We start from the raw sequence: 25,932 nt of genomic DNA, 5'->3' as shown, positions 1-25,932 counted from the left end.
CTAAATAAGGTTAGACCAGCCTGATGCACTGATGAATAAAAATTTCTTCCATTTGACCAACTGGAAACTACAGCCAGATGCCTTATCTGAGGTCTCAGTGCACGAGGAAGTGGACTGGCTTCTGGACGCACGTGTTTTAGTTAAAGACCAATGTTTCAACAAATCAGTGCGGCCCACAGAGCGGTGTTTGATATTTGGCTTTACTTTATAAAAATACACAACTTAAATACATATGACACTCTCTATACAAGACATAAACAACTGTTGGATTTAACATTTTCAGTTATTTCAACAGAAAGCAAATATGTAAATTACCTCGTAAGAGCAAAAGGTTTGCTTAGAGACTCTGCATTCACAGTCAAAGGGCAACCGATGCAGGAAGCCAACCCAAACCGTCCCATTTCCAACAGGTCATCCCCCCCGGCCTTCACTGCACAGCGGTCCTGCCCTGCTGGTTCCACACCAGCTGATGCACCCACATCCCAGATTAAATGCTGTCTTCTCTAGAGATGGTTCATGGGAAAACCAATGTACAAATGGTATCAAGTGTATCTTACAATTGTGCTCAATCCCAATCCCAAGTCTGAACCTCTTTCCACTTTCCAAAACTTGCGATGGAAGGTGGTTAGCTATATTTTGCAGCTAAACTCATTTTCAAAAGTTTCACCACATCATCGGCAGACTCCGTGAGCTGGACAGCATGCAGTGAAGGGAGTGAATCCCGGCGCCGACCGAAGTTCCTGGGAGAAGGCGCTGCCGCCGTGACACACAATGTGCACCAGCTCCACCCCTTCCAAGGCGACATTGGGACCCCTCGCCCCTCCAGGCTGTCCCTGTGCTGCGAGGGGCGACCTCACTCCGGTGCTGCACTCGCTCGGCTTTCTTTCAGAAAGTCAGCTGCCTCGTCTATGGCTCATGGGACTAACAGTGAAGTAGGTACTAGGTTATGGGCATAAAAAATATTGACCAGTTGAGAATTCAATGCTGAGAACATACTAACCTACGTTTCCTGAGGTAAATGTGAGCCTTAAAGAATAGTGTGTGAGCTACAGCATCAGAGCAGTTTATGGGGGGCAGCAGCATGACACCCCGCGTCTACAGTCCCTTAACAGACTGACGACAATGCCAAGGACACATTAATGTGAAGAAGAAATGACACGTGGAATAACAGAAATGCTGACAGGCGAGAACATCGATTCAAATGGAGGCAGGAGAGGACAGTGGAACAGAAGGCGGGTGGATGTTAAAGCGCTTGGGTAGGTTGGACCATTAGCTTGAAATGCCTCCAGGGTTTTTTCTGACAAGTTTTAAAAGTTAATTCTTGGTGACTCAGATGTGGAAGGAATGGCTTTTCTTTAATAATAGCTGTTCAAACTTTTTATTCCTTTTTGAAAAACAAGATTCTCTCTAAAATTTTTTTAGCCATTAAAATTATTCTGCTAGTTGTTACTCTCACTGATGTATTCTGAAATCCTAACTGGCTGAATAATTTTAAGATTGAACCAGAAAGGGCGTATTTGCACCAAGAAGTTAAATTAATGCACAGAGGTCTGTAAGTTTGTATGATGTTAGTACTAAAAAAACTTCTCATTGCTGTTCATGCTTCATTATCTTTTAATATTCTACTCAAGAATTATGGAAGTCAGAAAATCCTGGCTTCCTCTCTTTTCCGTAAGTGAGGCAGTACATGGCCGCCTTGACTCCCAATGAAGGTCCTGGGAACTGAGTCCCAGCACCTGAGGACAGGATCAGGCTAAATTCCAACAAGTCAGTCGCTACACAGGGATGCAAATGGAAGCCGAAAGAACTCCCCCTGTAACTGCCCAGCCGCACGCTCTCACTGTAGGTGAATGAGGTGACTGACCAGGGTTTAAGGACAGTGCTGAAAACTGGCCCCAGCTCTTTATACAGGGCCACACACTCAGCGAGCTGTCAGGTCAACTTGGGCTGACACGGCCATGTGTGATCCCTCATTCACACGACTCCTCAATTCTGTAGCCAGAACAGAGCGATGTTCATTACTGTAAGCATGATGAAAGCCTTAAGCAACATCAGGTCCAGAGAACCTTGGGTTGGAGTTCCGCAGTCTCAGAGCTAGTTAACATTAAATGGCCAGAGGAAAACCCCACCAGAAATCAGATCTCAGACCTCATTTCATAAAAAAGAACATTTCGGTCTCACGGAGATGAGAACCTACTAGAAATCAATGCTCTGGTTTCTGACTAGCTCCCTGCAGCCCGAGGGCAGCCACCGAATGCAGCTGCTTTGGGAGGGCAAGAATCCCAGACGCAGTGGGCGTGAATGAATGGAAGTGCCTTTCTCCTGAGGTGTAGGCATGCCAACGGGCGATCTGTATGGGACAGCTGGTAAAATTCACAGAAAGTAGTGTCCTATGACCCTTAAAGCCCCCATCATGCAGCGTGGTCACAGCTAAAAGCATGAGCATCCTCATGAGAGTGACAGGCGATGAGCCACCCCTGAGAGGGGTAGACGCTTGAGAGAAAGGCCAGGCCTGATCTTCACCCATCCTGGGAGACTGAGCCGGAGACGACGGCGAAATGGATTTCTCTATGTGAAGGAATCTTTATAATCTGTAGCGTAAAATATCACTATTCAGAAATTTGGGACCCAAGCAAAATGATGGCGATTCCTCCCACACAGGCTTAAGGATCTCTCCCTCCACCGGCCCCACCAAAGGACCCACACTTGCCTCTGGTCATCCAGGCCCAGGCCCAGGCTCGTAGGGAGGCAGTGGGTGGAAGCCAGGGCCTGAAGGGGAGAACTGATGGCGGATGTAGTATAGGGAATAAGGAGGCTAGAGGAGAGGAGCTGACACTGATGAGGAGACCTGGCTTGTTGGGCAGCACCCCTGCCTTTCCCACCATTATTTGTCTGCAGCAAATAATACAGAAGCAATAAAAGGCATAAACCTCATACGGGGGCTCCGCTAAGGCATCAAATGTGCCTGAGCCAGGCTGCCGGCCCCTGGCCAGGTGTGCACCATCCACGTGCCCTCAAGCCCTTGTCTTGGGTCTGGTTCCTCGTTCCAGCACCCATTTCCACAGCCAGGGAGAGACCTCAGATCCAGGGGCCCAACTAGCAGCAGCCAGTTTACCCAGAAGGGTGGCTGCCATCGCTTTTACCCTCAGGACTGGCTCGTCTCTCCCCCTGGTGGTCAGAGAAGGGAACAGACTAAATGTCAAAAAAGGGCTGCTTAATTCAGAATCGCATCACTCTGTTTCACAAACTTCCAAAGGGCTCTAAGAGCTTATTAATTTTAGATTGATGGTTACACCACCACCTAAGGACTCATCCTAAAAGGAGCAACTTGCTTGTGAGGTCACACCAAACTTCCAGGGGTTTCGGTATTGTCTGCTTCTGTTTTAATTCTGATGATGAATTAATAAAAAAGAAAGAGGTGAAAGGGTCTTCCTGTCCTTCCCTCCAGAACCTTTGGACTCTCCTGAGAAGGGGCCTACGGGGGGACTTGCTGTCAACCTGGAAATGTGCGATGAGCGACGCAGGCGTGTGGTCCCTTCGCCCCCTCCGTGACATGGCAGCGGGCGCCTGGATTACTGATTCAGGGCTGACAACACACACGGGAAACGAGCAGCGAGGTTCTGTGGAGGGAAGCCCACGTTGGCTGTTTTACCTCCAGGGAAAGCCTGTCCGTACTGAGCCCCGCGCGTCCTTTCCTCTCCTTCCTACTTGATGTTCTTCAGGACGGCCGTGCGGGCGTTCACCACCGCTTTGAAGGCATCCTCGCTCCCAGGCGCCACGCATTTGTCAGGGTGGAGCAGCACCGCGAGCCTCCGATAGGCTTTGTTGACTTCGTCCCTGCGGAAAGCAGCCAAGCCCGTGTTAGGGACAGGCCCGCCCCAGGGGCTGCATTTGGCTGTTTGAATAACGTAATAACTCCTGCAGTAAGCACACCCCACATAACTCCTACCCTTTTTAAAGGTGAAACTAGGAAACAACAAACAACAAATAATATGTAACATACAAGTAGAAAAAAAATACAGTGGGACCTGAGTATATAAACGCTGAGAAAGCGCTTGGTAAAGGAGTGATCAGATGAGAACAGACAGCACTTGGCACCTGGCGGCACTGAGTGAGAGCTGGCAGCAGGGAGGGCCCGGGGCGGGCAGGGCAGGCCCCGCACTAGCTCTGAAAGTGGGGCTTGGGGACTAGCACGGGAGGGGAAGTACCGAGCAGCTGGCAGAGAACTGGCGAGGCTGGGCACAGACTGTGGGTCCGGCGTGCAGTCCCCTGAGCAAACTGCTGGGAGGGACACGCAACCAAGTAGCCAGGGAGCAGGGTCAGTAAGTGACAGGCCACGGAGGCCAAACAGGAAACGGGGTTTGACCAACGACAAGAGTAGGTGCTCCATGACAAACGGTGCCGGGAGTGCCGTTCTTCAAGTCAGGGGTCAGGTGGGGGTGTTACCATAACCCAAGTGAGAGCACATCGTAGCTACGATGTCTGTGGCAGGAAGAGAAAGGGATAATGCAGAGCAAGAGGGGGCGGAAGCAGATGAGGAGCCAGATACACAGGTGGATAAGCTACAAGAAAAAGGGCTGAAATGAGTCCAGTTTCCTGGGGAGTCTGAGGCCCAGGGTAGGGGCGTGGAAAGGGGTACCTGAGAGGTACACGAGCTCCCGGAGATAAAGAAGAAACGAGAGAGATCACATACCCAGAGAGAGGAGCGGTAAGACCCGCACAGCCAGAGATCTCAGGCTTCCGAGCTCCCCAATGAGCAGGAACTCATCGGGGAGGGGCCTGGAGACCATCTGGTCCTGTAACCTTCCCTGCTTTTTTTTATTTAACACATTGTATGTGGGAAACGTGTTTACACGTTTTACGTATTTATACGTTCTACCAGTGTAGTAGAGCGCGGGACACGTATTAATACGTTTTTTATAGACTAGCGGTAGAATACGGGTAACGTATAAATACGTAAACTAAAGTTATCGTAATTTTACTGAACGTTGCCATTTGTGCAAAAAATTAGCAAAAATGGCCCGCGCCACCTGTCAGTGCGTGATAAAAACTACCCGCAAACAATGTGTTAAATATACTTTTTATTGATTTCAGAGAAGAAGGGAAAGGGAAAAAGAGAGATAGAAACAGCAATGATGAGAGAGCATCATTGATCGGCTGTCTCCTGCACGCCCCACACTGGGGATTGAGCCCACAACTGGGCATGTGCCCTGACTGGGAATCGAACCATGACCTCCTGGTTCATAGGTCGATGCTCAACCACTTAGCCACACTGGCTGGGCTCCCTGTTCTTCATTATGCTCAGGTGCCAGGCCTCTGAGAGGCTTCTAGTGCCCAGTCATCGCCTGCAAGGAGTCTGCTTTGTCTCCACCGGGTGGCTTTATTTCCCACCTTCCTTTTGTGATCCAGGTTCCCGCTGTCTCCTGAGGCTGGGTAGGGCGCTTTCTGAATGCCCTAGTTCAGTGGTCGGCAAACTGTGGCTCGTGAGCCACATGCAGCTCTTTGGCCCCTTGAGTGTGGCCACGAAGTTTCAATCACACTGTACGTGCACGCCCGCACGTGGTATTTTGTGGAAGAGCCACACTCAAGGGGCCGCAGTTTGCTGATTACTGCCCTAGCTTCCCTCCTTTACTTTTTATCCGAAGGACGTCTAGTTTGGCTCTGCAAATTAGGGAGTTGGTCTTTGATGTCTTGATGTGACGGAGGGTCTTGTGTAGCTTGGAGAGACAGGTCACAGGGCCATGCTACGTTCTCCGTGTCCTGAGCATACATTCGATGGCTTTTCCTATTTTCTGCTCTTAGGGGAGTCCTGCATTCTCGTTTTAATCTTTCATGTAGCTCTTCTACATAATTTTTTTTGATATATTTTTTTGATTTTTAATGATCTTCTACATAATTTTAATATCAGCTACCAAGAATCCCATCTTCCCCAAAGGACTCTCCATCTGTAAGCAGGTTCCGCATCCTCTCTCTTCCCCGTGAGCACGTCCTGGGTAGCCCCCTCCCTGCTCTGCTTCCTGAAGAAACATGTCCACCGGGGTTGGTATGAGGCCTGGCCTGCTGCACCAAGAGTGCCCTTTAAGAAGTCTGGGTAACCGATGGACACAGGCAGTAGGGGGGTGAGGGCCTGTGCTGGGGTGCGGGAGCGGGCTGGGAGAGGTCAATGGGGGGAAAAGGAAACATGTAATTTTCAACAATAAAGAATTTTTTAAAAAGAAAAAAAAGAATTCTGGGTAGCAGGGGAGGCTTTCAAGGAAAATTCTGGAGAAACAGGACTGAGTCAAGTGTGTAAGAAATATATTAATTCTATTGAAGATTAAGATTTTCTCAAAGGTCAAGAATAGTAAACAATTAGCACTGAACAAACATTAAAACTATCTATAACTTAAAAAAATGTTTGTAGGTTTTGCCTCAAAGTGCTCAAGACCATACAAAATTAGTTTGATATCTCCAGAAGAGCAAAGGTAAGAACAGTACATTTTCTATTGGTTAAGGGCATGGAACTTATGGAGAGCCTGTAAATTTTAGTAGATTCCAATTAACCAGAGTGAATAAATAAGAAACCAAAGTTTACTTTTCTGTAATAAATATTGTTCTAAGTTAATAAGTAACCGTTTCTTAGTTTTAGAGCCAATATCCCTTGAGGATGAAATGGGAGAATTTAGAATGAGACCATGGAAACCTAAAAATACATTTAAAAGATACCAATGAACTCTGTGCTATGTACCCGAGTCATCTGTGTTTAAAGCACCTGGCAAGTCGAGGTGACCAATAACTGTCTTCCTCTCCCCTCCCCTCTTTGCTTCTGGACTAAAGATATGCTCTGAGACCAGAATGGAGAAGAGATACTAACACTATGGATGCTGACAAGGCAATTTTAAGGTGGGCTTGTGTGGGTGGGTGGGCGGGGTGGGGTCAAGGTGAATAAGTAGAAAGGAAGAACCATGGAGAGAAAAGCTATGGTGCAAAAAAGCAAAAGGTCTGAGGACTCATATAATTATAATCTGCACAGGAACAGTGTTCCGTAGTAAAACGTTATGCAAACTTTGGAAGTTCTTAAGAGTGTAGATCCCAAGAGTTCTCATTACAATGAAAAACCTTTTCTTTTCTCTATGAGATGATGAATAGTAACTAAACTTGTGGTCACTGTTTCACAGTATCTGTGAGTGAATCATTGGGCTGTACGCCTTAAACGATACAATCCTGCATGTGAATTATATTTCATTAAAACTGGGGAAAAAAGTTCTATGACCATACTGAACAATGATTTACTCTTGCACAGCAACAAAGAGTAGTGATTATATTTCTTTTTCTTCCAAATAATTCTTTTGGCTAAAATAAAGGAACATAAATACACACAGATGAGAATCTAGTAGGAATTTTGAGAGAGAGAGAGAGAGAGAGAGAGAGAGAGAGAGAGACAGAGAGAGAGAGAGAGAGAGAGAGAGAGAGAGACAGAGAGAGAGAGAGAGAGAGAGAGGAAGAGAGAGAGAGAGAGAGAGACTCACTCACACAAACACACACATGGCGTGTTCAGGGTCAAGAACCAATTCTACCACTAACCCCTGGGGTTACTGAATGTATTTAGTCTCACTAAGTCCCAGTTTTCCCAGTTATAAAATGAAATGTTTGAACACGTTGATTGCTAACATTTTTTCCTCTTCTAAAATTCTGTAATTTAAGAATTCTCTTTTGTAAGGTATTTTTTTTTTAAGGTTCATTAGCTTCAAGGCTCTTAATTCAACAAGAGCAGAGCATACCATTTCGAAAAGCATTTCTGCATACACACTATCAGTGATGGCGAACCTATGACACGCGTGTCAGAGGTGACATGCGAACTCATTTTTTTGGTTGATTTTTCTTTGTTAAATGGCATTTAAATATATAAAATAAATATCAAAAATATAAGTCTTTGTTTTACTATGGTGGCAAAGATCAAAAAATTTCTATATGTGACACGGCACCAGAGTTAAGTTAGGGTTTTCCAAAATGCTGACACGCCGAGCTCAAAAGGTTCGCCATCACTGCTCTACATACTTATCACATCAGGCAGCTGCTATCACCTGAATAGTGAAGACACAAAGCTGCTTCTGATTCAGTGAAAGAGTGTTAGCAAGTCATCTAATGTATGTCCACACACCCCTGTATTTCCAGACAACTGTGAGAAGATATTTCGTGCCTGTGATTTTGACAATGGAGCCGTGCTCTATAATTCTAGTAGAGCTCAGCACTAACATCACAGAACACTGCTTACCTTGACGCTCCAGGTTTGACTCCCAACATGTCCCAGCTGTCTTTACTATTTCGAATTCTGCGAATGGTGTCTGCTTGTTCTTTGGTGAAACTAACACTGCTATTTGGGATCGGACGTTTCCCGCCGTTTTCACATAAGTCAACTATGGCTGCATAGAAGGTCTGCAAAAAAAACACATCTCACAGTGGAACTGACTTGGCGAAAATGGGGATTCCTTGTAAGCATCAACTAAAGGACTTTAATATATTTCAGTAACTCTTAAAATTCATACTAAAGCAAGTATTTCAGAGGGAAATACGATCAAAGAAGTGAAGGAAAATATACTGTTGGTGAGTGGAGAGAGAATCTCAGCAGAGAATTGGGAGCCACCCAAAAGCATGCAATGCAAACTCCAGAACTGAACAGTGTTGAACTGAAAAATTCCCTCAGTGGATTCAACAGCAGATTGAAGTCAGAGCAACAGAGACTATGCAATCTAAAAAATAGAGAAAAAAATGGGATAAAGATAAACATAGCCTCAAGAATTGTGGGACAAAAATCACATGATCTACTATGTAGCTGGAGTCCCAGAGAGAGAGAGAGAGAGAGAGAATGAGAATAAGGCATAATATAAAGGTTTAAAAAAATCTCCCCAGCCCTAGCCGGTTTGGCTCAGTGGATAGAGCGTCGGCCTGGGGACAGAAGGGTCCCAGGTTTGATTCTGGTCAAGGGCACATGCCTCGGTTGTGAGCTTGATCCCCAGTAGGGGGTGTGAGGGAGGCATCTGATCAATGATTCTCTCTCACCATCATTGATGTTTCTTTCTCTCTCTCCCTCCCTCTCCCTTACTCTCTGAAATCAATAAAAATATATTTTTTAAAAAATCTCCCCAAATTTCATGAAAAACACCTGCACATCAATCCGAGAAACTCAACAAGCCCCACGTAGGATAAGAGTAAAGAGAACCACACCCAGACACATGGCACAACTACTGAAAATCACTGGGAAAGAGAAGATCTTGAAAGGAACTGGAGGGGAGCCTAGCCAGCATGGCTCAGTGGTTGAGTGTCGACCTATGAACCAGGAGGTCACAGTTCGATTCCCGGTCGGGGCACATGCCTGGGTTGTGGGCTCAATCCCCAGTGTGGGGCGTGCAGGAGGCAGCCGATCAGTGATTCTCCCTCATCATTGATGTTTCTATCTCTCTTTCTCCCTCTCTGAAATCAATTTAAAAAAAATTTTTTTAAAGAAAGTAACTGGAGGGGGAAAGACATTACACACAACGGAGTAAGAGTAAGAATGGGCGCTAACAGCTCAGGAGACACACAGAGACCAGAAGAGAATGAGCGAACAGAGCGAAAGTGCTGCTTTAACCTCTGCGGCTACTATCTGTGCCGCCACCAAACCTCCGCTCCTCCCAGGTGCTCTCCCATCGGAAATGAGAGCGGTAACTGCCGCATGCTGCGTCTGAAAGGCGATGCAATATGCAAACCCCTCAGGATTGTAAAACACTATCCAAATGGCTAAGTATTATTATTGCACATATATAGGGACAAACCCACATAGGTTTGTTTCACAAGAAGAGAATCGTGGCAAGTCAACACCAGCCTTATTTGGTCTTGAAATAGAAGCTATGATGCCCAATTTAGCCCGTCAGCGAGGATGGGACCTGTCTTCCAACAGGAGGGGTGACAGCTTGTGAGGAGAAATTTCGCATAAAAGATTAAGTAAGATCCCACTCAATAATTAAGAACAACTCTTTATAGTATAGCTACAGTATTCAAAATGCTAAAAATGCCCAAAATATCACACGTAGTCGTAAGAAAAAAATCCATTATTCATGCCACCACTTACTTCCAAATGGGTCTGTCATTAAGAGTTGACTTGATTTTAGAACTTAGTGTTTAAACAGCCTCCTCCCCTTAAAATTATCCAAGATTAGTAAATTTTTAAAAAGTGGCCATCTATTCAGCTTGCACTGTGAATGCATCCTTGATTGGCGAGACCTGTTTTTGTGTGTGACTGGCTGGATTTGTAACCGCCTCATATGGCCACGATATAGGATTATCTTAGCTACGGCAAGCCGATCTGCATAGAAATGTAACCAAAGGTAGTTTGGAAGAAATTCTCTGTCCACTGAAGTTAAGTGTAAAATAGCTGCTGTTAAACATAATCATCGGAATCACCTAGAAAGCTTTTTCAAAATATAGATTCCTGGCTCCATCACAACATTACGCTTCCAATGGGCCCGGAACCCAGCAACCTGTATTTTGAAGAATTTCCTCAAGTAACTCTGATATCAGCTAGGTCTGGTCTGAAATAGACAGCAGACAGGTATCACACACACCTATCATATTCATATTCTTTCTCTTTTTCTCACCAGCGTCTGAAAAGAAAGAGCTCATTCAAATGAGAAATTCCCTTTTTGCTTCTCACAATTTAAACTAGAATTTGGCACGGGCAGTCTCAACACAGATTTTAGAACCACAAAATGCCGGGCTACCTGGAACATCTCATTAATTCCTTCTCCGGTTTGTGCTGAAGTTTCAAAGTACAGGAACCCTCTGCTTTCGGCCCAAAGACGCCCTTCACTTTCATCCACACAGCGGTGCTTGGTGCAGTCAATCTGAAACAGCAACGTGAGGGCCAGAGACGGCCCAGTGAGGTCTGTCAGTCTTTATAGGCGGATACTATTCTCAATAAAGCCCGGTGCTCGCACAGCAAATGCAGGACCCAACGGGACAAGACGAGGAGTCATGTTGGATGGGGCTGATTTTCTGTGGCAGAGCAAGGGCCTGGAGAACCTGCCGCACCGAGGGGGGCGGGTCTGCTTTCACGCCTTTGCCCAGACCGCTCTGCACCTCCCACTGCCCTCCTCCGTCAGATCAGATCGGAGTGTGATTAGCATCCGCCTCCCCAAGTACCCACCAGACGCAAAAATGGATCAAAGCCTGACACCCAGCTGTTGGTTTGTTGTTCCTGTGTTAGGGACCTATGTTTTAAAAAGTTGTTGATTCCTATATTACCGAAAAAGGAACTTTCCTTTTTATGTTCGCCCACACTCAGAGCCGCGCTCCTCCGTAATGCATCTAGAAAGCTGGGCGGGCCACTCCCAGAGCGTTACCTTGTTGGCGCACACTATGGTTACCTTGTTGGCGCACACTATGGTTACCTTGTTGGCGCACACTACGGTTACCTTGTTGGCGCACACTATGGTTACCTTGTTGGCACACACTACGAAGACGACGCCCTCCACGTCCCCGCGGGGCCCGAGGCCTTGCTCCATTTCCGCCAGCCACGCGTCCAGGGCGCCGAAGGAGTCTTTCCGCCCAACGTCGTAGACCAGCACCGCCCCCTGCGTGTCCTGGTAGAACTCGTTACGGACCTTCACATAAAAGAACAGACGCACAGAATCTGAAACAGCACGCTGGAGGGGTTTTGTGGTTTTATAAGAAAAGGTACAAACCCACATGGGTCTGTTTCAAAAGAAGAGAATCATTAACTTCGCAAAGTGCGTATGCTCTTGTGTGTCCACAGCATTTGCTGTTGTATCTCAGTATCTGCTGGCCTTCACATCGGGGGACGCTTCACAAAGTCAAAGTGACATGATTCACCAAATCTGTCGGCGCAGAAGGGCTTGGAACGGAAACAGCAGCCTCTGCCCTGACCTTCCCCACCTCCAGCTCCGCCCCCAGAGCGATCAGTCATTAAGTGCCATTAGCAGACCTTAAAATAACACCATGACGTCAAGTTCTGCTCAGGAAGAACATGGAAGCTGAGTGAACAATTAAAAAGAACTTAAGGCAAAAATGACACAGATATTAGCAACAGGTACAGCCATGAGACACCCATCCCGCAGCCGGCTTTCCCGGGGGCAGGCAGGTCTCTCTGCGCCTGGAGCTGAGCAGCGGCCTCAGACTGCACACTGCGCCACAGTGGACGGGAACTTGGCTCTGGAGCCGGGCACACCTGGCTCACGCTCACTCACTCTGGTGTGACCGGGGCAGGCCCTGAGCCTCTCGGTGTCTCAGTTTCCTCATCGGCAAAACGGGACACTCCTCACTGCCCAGGGCTTTTACGACGAGGAAACGAGTGATGGAGGCGAAGCACCACCAAGGGCGTGAGCCTCCCTCCCTCCCTCCAGGAGGACGGAGATGCGCTTTCCCCTGTTCTTCCTGTGAGTACCAGGAAGACGCTGGGCAGCACGTAGAAAACAGACAGAACAAGTCTCGGGAAGGTGGGGAGAAGGCGGACCAGCCTGGGAGCTGGGGAACGGACAACGGTGCGCTCCCTGGGCTTTCTCTGCCTCACACATGCAAGACGGAGCTGGGGTCCCCCTGGAAACGCCGCAGGGTGCAGACAGACAGACGCCCCCAGAGCCGGCTCTCTTCAGACAGAAGACCAGGAAAGGGGAAGCCTCACAAGACAAAGAAACTAGACAATAACCACTCACTTCCGCCAGACGCCTCAAAAAATTCTGCCTCTCCACCCACCCACTCAGGCAAAGGCTGCGTGGAGACTTCAGAAAAATAAATGACTGAGAAACACAATAACCAAAATGAAAAGCTTAGAAATTGAGCTCAACAACAAATGGAGGGGACAGTGGAAAGACTCAGGGAACTAGAAGGCAGACAATAACACTGGGCACAATAGAGAGAGAAACAAACAAGCAAACAGAACAGCGCCTCAGGGACCGTGGGACTACAAGACGGGAGTCCGAGAGGAGAAATGGGGGGGACTGGAAGCGCTCAAAGAGATAATGGCTAAAACGCCTCAGATGTGGCCAGAGACATACACCCACAGATTCAAGAAGCTGAGGAAACCCCAAACAGAAAAAGCAAAGACATCCAGGCCAACTCATCACAATTCAACCCCCTAAAACTAAAGACCAAGGGAAAATCAGGAAAGCAGCCGAGAAAAGTGAGACCTCTCCTCTGGGAAAAAACATTTCAAATGACAGCAGATTTCTCATCAGAAATCGAGACCAGAGGATTTTCCAAGGGCTGGAAGGCATGCCAACCCAGGCCAGGCCGGTGTGGCTGAGCAGACCCCGATCACTCGTGCCCTGCCACGAACGCACTCACGTTCTGGGCTCAGGTATGCAGTGAAAAGAGCAGTCCTTTCACAGTGAAAATGTCTTACACCAGCTACACACACTTATTTTTACACATGATTTGAATATGGGTTGTTTCAGGTAATTCAGGATCTTTGGCTAAACCACTGACAATACTGGATGCAGGTTTTCTCAAAAAGGCTTTCTTACCTCGTAGAAGAAGGGGTGTCCAGCCATATCAAAGATGTTAACTTTGATCTCTCTGTCTCTGACTTGTACCCTGGAATGTTCACATGAAAAAAAAAATCCCAAAGGTCATGGCTTCTGCATTCACATTAATATTATTTGTCACTTAGAAATATCTGTCACTTACACGTTTTAAAGGCGTGTGTGTATGAACCTTTAAAGAGCTTCTCAGTGCCTCTTCCGATCCCGCATCATCTCTGCAACAAGAGCCGCACCTTGGCAGGCAGCCTGCCTCCTGATCCTAACACACTGAGCCCGCCTGGCACAGGCCCTCACTCACCTCCAACTGCCCTCAGACACGCCCGTCCGCCCCCTTCACTCACCAAGGGCGGCTCGTGCTGTGGGACTAAGGAAAACTGACAAGTAGAGCGAGATGAAGGAAAACAAAATATTTTGTTTCCCTTAGTAAGACATCTTAATTACTACTGGTTATACTCGGTTACGATGCAGAACTGTAACAAATTATATTATTAACAATATCTGTTTAATTTTCTTGTTAGCTTCATTTGAGCAATAGCAATAGTCAATTTTCTTTCAGAAATTTGAAAATAGAGAACAGAACAAAAAGGGAAATAACAACCATTAAAGTTAGAATTAACTACTGTTAACATTATAGCATTTTTGCTTCAAGTCTTTTTTTTAAAAAAGAAAAATCACTACTGGAAAATGAATGAATAAAACGTGATAAATAATTCGAACACCAAACGAAAATACAAAGGTGAAAGCTTAAAAGTAAACCCAAATCATATCACCCAGAAAAAACCATCACTAACACAGATGAAAATCACCACAGACTTCTTTCAATGCATAGATAAGACTAATAGACATTTTAATAAATATGGGTTTATACTATTTTGAAATAAAAAGTATAAGTTTTACTTTTTATTGAATTTAACAAAAAGTAAAAAGACAAAAAATTGAACTGGGAGGAATTATTGAGCTTTCAATGTAAATGTGTCCTCACCACAGAAATATTATTTCCCAAAAGGTTCCACTAAGGTTAAAGAATAGAGATTATAACAATAAATTAACCAACGAGCGTCTTTTTTAAGCATTTCAGTCTTAGCGTTGGTACAACTCCCACCCGGGGGGGGGGGGAGCGGGGGGGGGGGGCCAGGACATCGCCACCTGCTCCCTTGTCCCCCGCTGTCTCCTGGTGTGTTTATTACTATTCTCTGTCCAAAGGATAACATCTACTTTCAGTTCTGAAACCCTCCTTTCTACAGCTGTTTTCTAGTATCTGTACATTTAAGTCCAACTAACCACCACTCATCGTCTTGTCGTGATTCCCTCTGCTGAGCTCTCTACCAGGTCTCACCAAACGTAAGAAGCACATTTGGACATCAGAATCCATCTAACAAAAGAGAACGTGCGAACAGCAGACAAAACAAAATAAGAGTGTGGGAGCATCTACAAAGGCCTGGCACAGTAATTTAAATTAGAAAAGTTCACCTTAGGAGATAGCATGTGAGAAGGGATGGCACTGAAGGACACAGTCAGGAACACAGTGCTCGCACACTGAACTCCAAAGAGGTCAATTTCCTTTCGAAGCCAGAGAAACTGCCTCAAGAAAATGGCAATTCGTTACCTCAGGGGGGTGCTTCCCTAGCTGCGGCCTGAAGACCCGCCATCCTGACGGGGGAGGAGGGGGGGCTGTGAGAACGCAGACCCGGGAATCAGAATCTCAGCCTAGGAATCTGCATTTTGACAAACTCTACAAGCAATTCTTCAGAATACTGCAATTTGAGGTTCACCATATCGAAAACAGGACAGATGGAATGGCCAAGGAGTGCCCCTCCACCCCTTCTCCCCATGTACCTGGTAGTGCCAATGTTCTCAGTGATCCCACGGCTGACTGAGTTAGGGAAAGGCGTCTGTCCTACCTGACAACCAAAACCTTCCCTGGGATTTTTACACTTGGAATATTAGTTTCGCTCTCTCGCTGGAAGTAAAATTTATAGGGTGAGGCTGAGAGCTGCTGGCAGCTGTGTGGAGAAAGCCAAAACGGGGAGAGGGGGAGAGAGAGAGAGGTAGAGAGAGAAAGAGAGAGAGGGAAATGATTTGGCTATATGTGGTTCCAGTCATCTCTGAGGCCCAGCTACATCTGTGTAATTGGATTCTGTGAATTGACGTCCTTTTTATTTTTTGTTGCTGGAGTTGATCTGAGTTGGGTTTCTGTCAATTATATCCTCCTGACTTACCAGGGATAACCACCTTCTCCAAAAAAATTTCAGCCAGAAACAGAAGAGTCTGTTGAATAAACCACCTTCTGTGGCGTACTATGGCGATTCTCATTTCTTAGATGAATCAACTAGATACTTACATGATTCAAAACAAAACTGCCTTCAACAGGATCCTCCCCCACATCACTGGCGAAATCCTGTCCCCTGAACTATAGATACCCCCCCCCCCCGCTTTATCTACCTTTCTGAATGTTGTTAATATTCTAATCTTGCAAACTTCCTATTCGGATATATCCATCTTACCTAACAATAAATATTTATTGAGCATCTACTACATACAAGCACTGAGCCAGGCACTGGGAGATAATTTACACTAATTGCCCCTTATTCACAGGCTTACAATCTAGCGGGAGACATTAAACATATACAAATCATAATAATAACACAAAGTAATTTAGGGTAAGTACCATAAACAGCAGAGAATTTTAGTATTTCTGTCATTTGCAACCAAAACGAGTCCTGACTGACGAAGCAGGTGTTGAGAAGGCCTATGGGCACAGGAGTATTTCACACCTTGCAGGGAAGGCAGGTAGAGAGAGGAGGGGAAGGGCCGTTTCAGGTGCAGAGTGAACGCTGGCACCTGATAGGACAGCATGATGGCAGTTCAGTGTGGATGGAGAGCGAAGGTGTAAAGGAATGTAATAAGAGAGACGGAGGGAAGGGGGTGTAGAAGGGAAATTGGGGCCAGAATAGCAAGTGCCTGAGACTCCACCTTCAGGGAGTGCTGTCTACCTCAATTCTACTCGTTGGCAGTATTATTTCCTATAATGTAATGCTTCCTCCCCAACTCAATCCACTCTCGATTCATCTCTAAATACACCCTCAATTATTCCCAATTTCACTCTTCCTGGGTCATTTCTCTCCTCAAGTCCAATAGGTTCTGAAGATCACAAATCAACCAAGTTCTCTGATAGAAAATGTTCCACATAATATTTAGACTTCTCAGAGAGGATATTTCAAAATGCTCTAAACACATCTGCTAATAGGGGTTCTTTTACAGCAGGGGTCCTCAAACTACGGCCCGCGGGCCACATGCAAATACAAATATTGTATTTGTTCCCGTTTTGTTTTTTTACTTCAAAATAAGATATGTGCAGTGGGCATAGGAATTTGTTCATAGTTTTTTTTTAAACTATAGTCAGGCCCTCCAACGGTCTGAGGGACAGTGAACTGGCCCCCGTTTAAAAAGTTTGAGGACCTCTGTTCTACAGAAACACGTTTCCTGAAAAGTGACGCCTGCTCCACAGGCAGACCTATGCCCATGGCGAGGCCTGCCGACTAGGACGCGCTCAGTGAGGAGTGCGTGACGGCTGGTGCTGACTGGTGTGATCTCCACGCATCTGTAAGGTCTCACTCCTATTCTTCCCCAATTTATCTCAGACTCTGTTTGCAGACAGCGTTTTAGAAAGGTTCTGAATTTCTATGTAAGTTACAACATACTCACTTTGTGACTCCATAGTCAATTCCAATTGTTGCAAGGTATTTCGACACAAATCTTTTCTCACAGTATCGCTTTATAATACAGCTCTAAAAAGGTGAAAATACATGCTTTTAGTAAATAGCTTCCATGAACATATACAAAATAAACACATTTCTTCACATGGTTGGTGTCTTCATTCCTCACTATGAGAAAGCATTTTTTAAAGGCAAAAGTATAAAATAACTGAAACAAATGCTAAAAGTGAAGATTTTCAAGAAAAATTATTTTGTAATTCTCCCCTTAATATCGAATATGGGTATGGATTTAGTTTAGTTCTCAATCCTTGTGCTCTTTTCTTTGAAGATATCTTCTCCTTTCTTTTTATTTTTAATTTTTTTTTTAATTTCAGAGAGGAAGAGAGAAATAGAAACATCAGTGATGACCGAAAATCACTGCTTGGCTGCCTTCTGCACAGCCCACACTGGGGATTGAGCCCGCAACCCGGCCTGTGCGCTGACCAGGAATCAAACCATGGCCTCCTGGCTCACAGGTTGACACTCAACCACCGAGCCATGCCAGCCAGGCAAGACCTCCTCCACTTTCAACAGTAACAGCAAAATGCCTAAGTCTAGCCTTGACCTCCTCCCAAGACCAGATCCCATCTCCAAATATCTGCTAGACTAGCTTCTACTCAGATGTCCTGTTGTTACCTCAAATTCAACATGTCTGAAAATAAACTAATCTTATACGTAAAATAGCACATCCTGCTGACAACCTACTTCTACTGATATTGCTACCATTTTCCCAATCACAGAGGATCAAAAGGTAAAAGTCGTGTTTGATTCTGAGCCTTTCTAAATCTCCTTCTCTCTTCATTCCAAGGGCCATCGATCCCACTCTGGTTTAGGTCATCGTGTACTAGACAACCGTAGGAACGTCTTCATTCGTCTTTCTGGCTCCTTTTCCTCCCAACTTTAGCCAACACTGCACACCACTAACATTATTTCAGCTCAGAAATCTTCAGTGGCTTCTCATTGCCAAGACCTCAAAATCCAAATTCCTTTGTCTGTTATTCAAGGTCCTCTGTAATCTGACCCTAATCTGTCTTCTCCAGCGGTTCTCAACCTGTGGGTCGCGAACAATGAAAATACATCATGCATATCAGATATTTACGTTACGATTCATAACAGTAGCCAAATTACAGTTATGAAGTAGCAACGAAAATAATTTTATGGTTGGGTGGCCCCCAATTTCATTGTTACAAACTGAACACAATTAAAAGCATAGTGATTAATCACAAAAACAATATGTAATTATCTATGTGTTTTCCGATGGTCTTAGGCAACCCCTGTGAAAGGGTCGTTTGACCCCCAAAGGGGTTGCGACCCACAGGTTGAGAACCGCTGCTCTAAACCCTTCTATATAAACTCTCCATTTCAGCAAAACTCCCAGGACCTGACTTCCTGGCCTTTGTCATTACTCTTCCTTCTACTTGGAATAACCTTTCCCTTGTCTTTTCAAATCTTAGTTATCCTTAAAGGTCCAGCTCAGCTGAAACTGGTTTGGCTCAATGGATGGAGCATCGGCCTGCGGACTGAAGGGTCCCGGGTTTGATTCCGGTCAAGGGCATGTACCTGGGTTGCGGGCACATCCCCAGTAGGAGATGTGCAGGAGGCAGTTGATCGATGTTTCTCTTTCATCGATGTTTCTAACTCTCTCTCTCCCTTCCTCTCTGTAAAAAATCAATAAAATATATTTAAAAAATAAATAAATAAAGGTCCAGCTCAAACTCAGCACTCAGGTTATAAGCAGTCTTGTCTGCATCTGAACTCCCCTAGCACTTTACATACACACTATCACATACACACACACACACAAACCCTATGCACTGCCATTAGTCATACACTCCCTCGTATTGTTAATTACCTTTTCACATGTGTATATTTACTTTATCTCTTCAGCTAAACAGTAAACTATGTGAGGGCAGGCACCAGTATTTTACTTCTTTATATCTTCTGCAGAATTAGATCAGTGCCAATGAAAAGCCAATTTAAAATGACTTGTATATTAATAATAATCCTTAGCACTTATAAAACTTATAATTTACTTGAAGTGCTAATAATGGAGTTTGTCCTTTCCTGATGAACCTCAATCTAAATTAAATAGGACAGTTCCTATAAAAAGGACTTAATAAACTCACCCTAGTAAGAGAGGAATTGCAAGAGTGCCCTCTCGTGGACATTCTGAGAACAGCACCCTTGTAATGAATTAGGTGCAATAGTGCCCTCTCATGGACTTTCTGAGAACAGCATCCTAGTAAGGAATTAATTAGTAAAACCCTAGTAAGGGTCCTCTTTTTAAAAAATTAATATATCTTTACTGATTTCAGAGAGGAAGGGAGAGGGAGAGGGAGAGATAGGAGCATGGATTCCGGGCACGGAAACTCCTTTTTCTTATTTTATCTCTAAAATCTCTAAAAAACAATGCTGAGTAATAAAGGAAAATAGTAAGTATCCTTTTTGTACCTATTTTTAAAAAAATTTTTTTTAAATATACTTTATTGATTTTTTACAGAGAGGAAGGGAGAGAAATAGAGAGTTAGAAACATCGATGAGAGAGAAACATCGATCAGCTGCCTCCTGCACATCTCCTACTGGGGATATGCCCGCAACCCAGGTACATGCCCTTAACCGGAATCGAACCTGGGACCTTTCAGTCTGCAGGCCGACGCTCTATCCACTGAGCCAAACCGGTTTCGGCATGTACCTATTTTTAATGGAAGTTGCCTTAACATTTTACCATTTGGTATGTTTTCTGGTGATTGATAATAAATATTGTTTTATCATAAAGTGTTCATTAGAAGTGACTAGTTACATCAAATATCTTTATAGTACTGGAAATATTTTCTCCAGTAATCAGTTGACATAACAAATTATGGAGTTGACATCTTGATATTGAGCCATGTTTGCATTCATATAATAAACCCTTACTAACAGTGAATTATTTTTTTATTGTTGAATTCTGTTGATATTTAAAAATTATGCATCTCTATGTCTATGTAAAATTGGTATATAATTTTTAAAAATATATATATTTTATTGATCTTTTTACAGAGAGGAAGGGAGAGGGATAGAGAATTAGAAACATCAATGAGAAAGAAACATCGACCAGCTGCCTCCTGCACACCCCCTACTGGGGATGTGCCTGCAACCAAGGTACATGCCCTTGACGGGAATCAAACCTGTGACCCGCTCTATCCACTGAGCCAAACCGGTTAGGGCAGTATATAATTTTTTATACTATATCAATTTTTGCTACTTAAGTTTCCATGACTTCATATAATAAATTTGAGTCCTATTCATATTTTTCTTTGCCTTGGAATAACTAAAGAAATTGAAATTGTGTTATTTAAAGCTTAAATAAGGCTTATTCATGAGCCTGATACCTTTTTAAATGGCAAATCTCTTTATGTTATTGATTTCAATTTTTAAAATATATTTTTATTGGTTTCAGAGAGGAAGGGAGAGGAAGAGAGAGACAGAAACATCAATGAGGAGAGAAAATCATTGATTGGCTACCTCCTGCATGCTCTACACTGGGGATTGAGCCCGAAACCCAGCATGTGACCCGAAACCCAGCATGTGACCCGACTGGGAGTCAAACTGTGACCTTGTGGTTCATAAGTCAATGTTCAACCACTGAGCCACGCCACCTGGGCAATGATAAATCTCTTAAATTCTTTTTAATTTCTTCTGGAGTAACTGGTCAGTTGGACTCTCTACTTCTTTTTGAGTCAATTTTGGTAATTTATATTTTGCTAGGAAATCCCCCACTTCCTTTACATTTTCAAATGTGTTCCCATAGAATTGTAGGTAGTATTCTCTAATCATTATTTTAATCTCTTCCAGTATGTGACTATCTCCTTTTCAAAACAAATCTTGTAATTTTTTGCTTTCTCTATTTTTTCTTAAACAGATTTTAGGCACTTTGTTATTAGTCATTCCAGAAAATTCCCTCTCTCTTTTGGTTTATGTTGTGTTCTTTTCCTAATGTATCAATAAATAAATTCCTTTAGCTTTTTAAAAATTGAGATATACCATACCATAAAATTCACATTTTAAAGTGTACACTTCCATGGTTTTTAGTATACTCACAAAATTGAGCAACCATTAAATTCCTTTAGTTTTTATCTCTCTTTTGTAGAAATAAAATAATGCATTTTCCTTTGATGACAGCTTTAATTTTGAAGGTTATGGTATAGATTCTATTCATTTTTTTATTGCTTTATAATTATTTTGTTATTTGTTCTGATTTGCTTTTTGATCCAAGGATTATTTACTAGAGCATTCCTTATGTTTAACTTATAATTATTTATTTGTATATCTTTCTACATTTTCCAAATTCTTTAAAATGAGTATGTACTACTTTTATAATTAAGGGGGAAAATGTGTTCATTTAAATCTTTTATTCACCTAAAATTTATTTTTGAGAAAGGAATGCAATAGGAATCTACTCCCAAATAGTAGGTACTTACTCCAATAGTACTTATTAAATGGTCTCTATGTTCCCATGATTTCATTACATTTGTTATAAACTGAATTTCCTCATCTGTTTGGGTTTATTTCTGGACTCCATTCTGTTCCACTGATGTCTCTGTATTTCCTTTCCAGTATCAATAGGAAATCTTGGTAACTTTAAAAGGTATTTTAATAGCTAGTAGTGTTAGTCTCCTCTCATTTCTTTTTTCACAATTTTCTTGGTTATTTTCATGTTTCATTTTTCAGAAGGACTTTAGTACCTTTTATTATGTTCTGAAGGAAAATCTTACTGGAAATATAATTGGAATTGAATGATATCTATGTATTAATTTAAAGAATTAACATTTCTACAATACTGAGTGATGCTAATTAAGAAGAAATATCTTTTCATTTGGCTAGGTAATTTTATGTCCCTCTGCAGAATATGAAATATTTCTTCATACAGGTCCTACCTAGTTCTTCTCAATTTTAAACCTAGGCACTTTATTTTGTTTTTTTATTGTAAATTAAAATAGTTTTCAGTTATATATTCCAAACATTTATAATTTTATATAGTAAAGCTATTAATTTTTGTATATTAGTTTTTCCTTATTGCATTTTCTTATTTCTTCTAATAGCTTTTCAGTTAATTCTCTTTGGGTTTCTAGATAAACAATCATATCATTAGCGAATAATGATAATATTGCCTTCTTTCCAGTACTTCATGTATTCTTTCTTTCTCTTACCTAATTGCACTGGCTAATAAATGAATGTAGTGACACTGGGAATTTTGGGCTATTTCTAATGTTGCACCATTTAGACATAGTAAAATTACAAAAGTGATGCATGCTCACTTTGCCAATTTAGTACATAACCTTCAAAAGGCACTTTATTATTTTCTTTTCAATGCCTGGCACATAGCTGATGTTCAGTAAATGTTGACTTTCAGTGAATGCTATGTTAGTACTTACATTTATACACACAGATACATAAATAGTAAAAAGCTGCTAAATAGAAAGGAAAGACACGGAAAAACATTGAATGAGCATTAATGGCATGTGCAAGGCACAGGCTTAAGCATCTCGTGAACAGCTCTTCTGGCTGGGACATCCGGCTCCCAGCTGATTTTGACAGCGCGCCATCATGGTGAGAGCTCTGCGGTGAGCGTGTGAGGACCTGGGTTCTAATCCTGCCTCTGTCACTAATGTGGCGGCTCTGAGAGCTTCTCACTAAGCAGCTTCCACTGACCCAGAAGGAGAGACAATTTGGGCGAAGAGGAGGCAGTCTTAGGACTCGTTTGGGGAAAGACCTGGGTCGCCTCTCGCCCTCCATCTGCCCCCCCGCCCCCCCCCCCGCCCCCCCCCCCGCGCCCTACAATGGGAGAAAGACAGTGGAACTAAGGCTTCCTTGAGAGAACTGATGTGGCGACACCACCCAAAAACAAACAAACCTGCAAAAAAAAAAAAAAAAAAAAAAAGGCAACAGGCTCCTGGAGAACCCTGCAGCTCCCAGTGAAACATGTCACATCAGCGATGCTTTCTTAGGACTGAAAGGCTCGACTCTGGGCTCCAGGTCTGCAGAGAGCCCTTTGCAAGCGCCCAGGCCTCACGCGCACCCAGCAAACTCCCTGCGGCTTCCCAGCTCTGCTTGGGTCACTAAACTTTCCCTCTCCACCTCCAAGTCCTGGGGGGGGGGGTCCCCTGGAGCACAGAGATGGTCTCTGCGCAGTCGGAGTGACGTCAGGGTCCAGGCCTCCTGACTCTTTGGGGTACATACCCTCAAGGGGTAAGGGCCACAGAAGAGACCTTCTTGGGACGAGCGACGTCGGAGGGGGAGGGGACACCCAGAGGTCAGAAAGGTCAGGAGAGCTTTCCTCCCGGCGCCCCGTCCCCCCGAGGAGACCCCGGCCTGCCCAGGGGCGGGGAGGAGGCTGAGCCCCAGGCTGTTGAGTGGCCGCCCTCCCAGCCAATCGGCACGTCGCTCCGCTGCGCCGAGGTCCCGCCCCCCGAGCCCGGTACTCACTTTCCCCACTTCGGCGTTGCCCATGGAGATGACTTTGATGCGCAGGGACTTGCCAGGCTCCTTCCGCTTCGGCACGTTGGCGTCCATCGCCCTCGCTCTCCCGGGGCCACACGCTCGGCCTCGCCTCGCTCCCCGCGCGGGCCCGTCCCTCAGGCCTCCTCGTCCAATGGCGGACCCGCTGCCACCGGCGCCGCCCGGGCTCCGCGGCTCGCCATCCCCGCCGCCGCACAGCAGCGGGCGCAGGCGGTTGGGAGCGCAGGGAACTGGGGGCGGGGGGGGGGGGGGGCGGGGTGGGGGAAAGTCTCGCGATGCTAGAAAGGGGAGGCGTGACGTCATCGCCAGGCCTGGAAATGAAGTTGCGGTTCCCTGATCCCCGGGTCAAGCGAGGAGGTCCGGTGGGCGGGCAGGAGGCTGCAGGGGCGGCTTTGCGCCCAGAGGCTCCAGGACGGTGGTTCTTAACCTTCCTAATGCCGCGGCCCTTTAATACCGTTCCTCATGTTGTGGTGACCCCCCAACCATAAAATTATTTTTTTTTAAATATATTTTATTGATTTTTTACAGAGAAGAAGGGAGAGAGATAGAGAGCTGGAAACATCGATGAGAGAGAAACATCAGAGAGAAACATCGATCAGCTGCCTCCTGCACATCTCCCACTGGGGATGTGCCCACAACCCAGGTACATGCCTTTGACTGGAATCGAACCTGGGACCCTTCAGTCCGCAGGCCGACGCTCTATCCACTGAGCCAAACCGGTTTCGGCCATAAAATTATTTTTGTTGCTACTTCATAACTGTAATTTTGCTGCTGTTATGAATCGTCATGTAGATATCTGATATGCAGGATGTATTTTCATTGTTACAAATTGAACATAATTAAAGCACAGTGATTGATCACAAAAACAATATGTAATTATATATGTGTTTTCCGATGGTCTTAGGCGACCCCTGTGAAAGGGTCGTTCGACCCCCAAAGGGGTCGCGACCCACAGGTTGAGAACAGCTGCTCTAGGACTTAGGCATTTGCTACGTTCGCCGCCGAGTGGCTTTTTGGGCAGATCCTCCCCTTGGAAGCATCTGGAATTACGGATTAGCTAGTGCAAGGCTCAGCCAGCCAAAATTCTACGCAGACCATGGTCTATTTGGGATTGTTTTCTGGATTCTTCTGTCTATACTGGCGGTCCACTCACCCCTCCAATATTTTGTTCCCCCAGCTCTGGCTCCAAAGAGCCAAAGCCAGGAGCCAGGGAAGTGGGGAAGTTCAGGCCCTGGTTCTGGAGGAGGGGCCGGTCCACCAAAATTCTCTGCCCCTAACCCAATGCCAACAGGAGTCAGAAAAAGGAAGGACTTTATCCAGGTAAACAACAAGATGGGCAAAAATCAAAAACCCACTTACATAGGGAAAGTGGTTGCCCTCGACCCTGATTGGTCCTTTTTTATGCAAATAAGGAATCCAAATGTTCACAGTTTAATTGGTCCCAATAGCACTGTCCTGATTGGTTGGAATTGCGCATTCTGATTGGTGGTTATGGAATTGCTCTGATTGGTCAGTAAAGATGTAAATGAGGATGCATGTCAGCTCCGATTGAATGGGCAGGTCTCAGGCCATTGGTCAAAACATGATTCTAAGAACTCCCTTGTCAGGTTCTGGTTGGGCAGGAACACAGTGCAGGAGATTTGGCAGATCCCTCTGTGAAGAGGGGCCCCTCTGAATAATGGCTGCTAGACTCTGGATTATGAATTTGGACCCAGTTACCCACAAGGAGTCCTTTTCAGCAGGTACATTCCTTCTTGGGTTCAATAGGCCTCAGGCAAGATCTGAATCCTATTCCTATCATTAAAAAAAAATTTTTTTTTTTAAAAATAGGCTATTTGGAGTCAACATGGGTTTAAGTTTAGTCCTTACTCTTCTATTATGTAGTTCTAATTTGTAGGAGGGAAGTTCAGACTAGACTTTTCTTACACTCGTCCAGCTCTATCAAGGTGTGTGTGCCTGTGATTATAGCTGTCAGCGCCTTCATGCCACTCACATCCAAACTTAGCCCCATCTTCTGTCCTCACTTTGCCTTTAGCTGACAATATGACAAATGAATTCTAATGTAGCCGCTTTTATACTCTCTCATTCCAAGGGATAAGAAAAGCATCTTCTTGATAAAAATCAGTCTAAAAGGAACTGTAATTTTTTGAATCCATATCTTCAGT

At 44.7% G+C, this 25,932-nt stretch overlaps 1 protein-coding gene across 3 annotated transcripts; it reads right to left on the bottom strand.

The window, feature by feature from the left end:
• Positions 1-183: 183 nt before the first annotated feature.
• On the bottom strand, positions 184-24,005 carry DNAJC27 (DnaJ heat shock protein family (Hsp40) member C27). Of its 3 annotated transcripts, XM_059660393.1 has the most exons (8): positions 23,735-24,005; positions 17,220-17,302; positions 13,497-13,566; positions 11,454-11,618; positions 10,737-10,859; positions 8,255-8,415; positions 3,709-3,837; positions 184-3,620 (listed from the first exon to the last, which is right to left on the bottom strand). In XM_059660393.1, the coding sequence occupies exons 1-8, from the start codon at positions 23,819-23,821 to the stop codon at positions 3,581-3,583; spliced, it is 858 nt and encodes a 285-aa protein (XP_059516376.1). In that variant the 5' UTR covers positions 23,822-24,005; the 3' UTR covers positions 184-3,580. The 3 variants fall into 3 exon arrangements, 2 of the variants coding, with proteins under 2 accessions (XP_059516376.1, XP_059516377.1); XR_009448031.1 differs by lacking the exon at positions 8,255-8,415; XM_059660394.1 differs by lacking the exon at positions 8,255-8,415 and having other exon boundaries at positions 184-3,837.
• Positions 24,006-25,932: the final 1,927 nt, after the last annotated feature.

Source organism: Myotis daubentonii, chromosome 12, assembly GCF_963259705.1.
Source record: "Myotis daubentonii chromosome 12, mMyoDau2.1, whole genome shotgun sequence".
NCBI classification, from domain to species: domain Eukaryota; kingdom Metazoa; phylum Chordata; class Mammalia; order Chiroptera; family Vespertilionidae; genus Myotis; species Myotis daubentonii.
Note: the sequence above shows the minus strand (reverse complement) of the source record. Positions and strands in the feature narration are given on the sequence as shown.

Coding starts and splice junctions, on each gene's coding strand:
- DNAJC27 (XM_059660393.1), bottom strand. CDS start 23,821: ATGGACGCCAACGTGCCGAAGCGGAAGGAGCCTGGCAAGTCCCTGCGC. Junction 13,567..17,219: donor ATTGACTATGGAGTCACAAA/GTGAGTATGTTG, acceptor TGAACATTCCAG/GGTACAAGTCAGAGACAGAG. Junction 8,416..10,736: donor GAATTAATGAGATGTTCCAG/GTAGCCCGGCAT, acceptor TTTTTTTTGCAG/ACCTTCTATGCAGCCATAGT.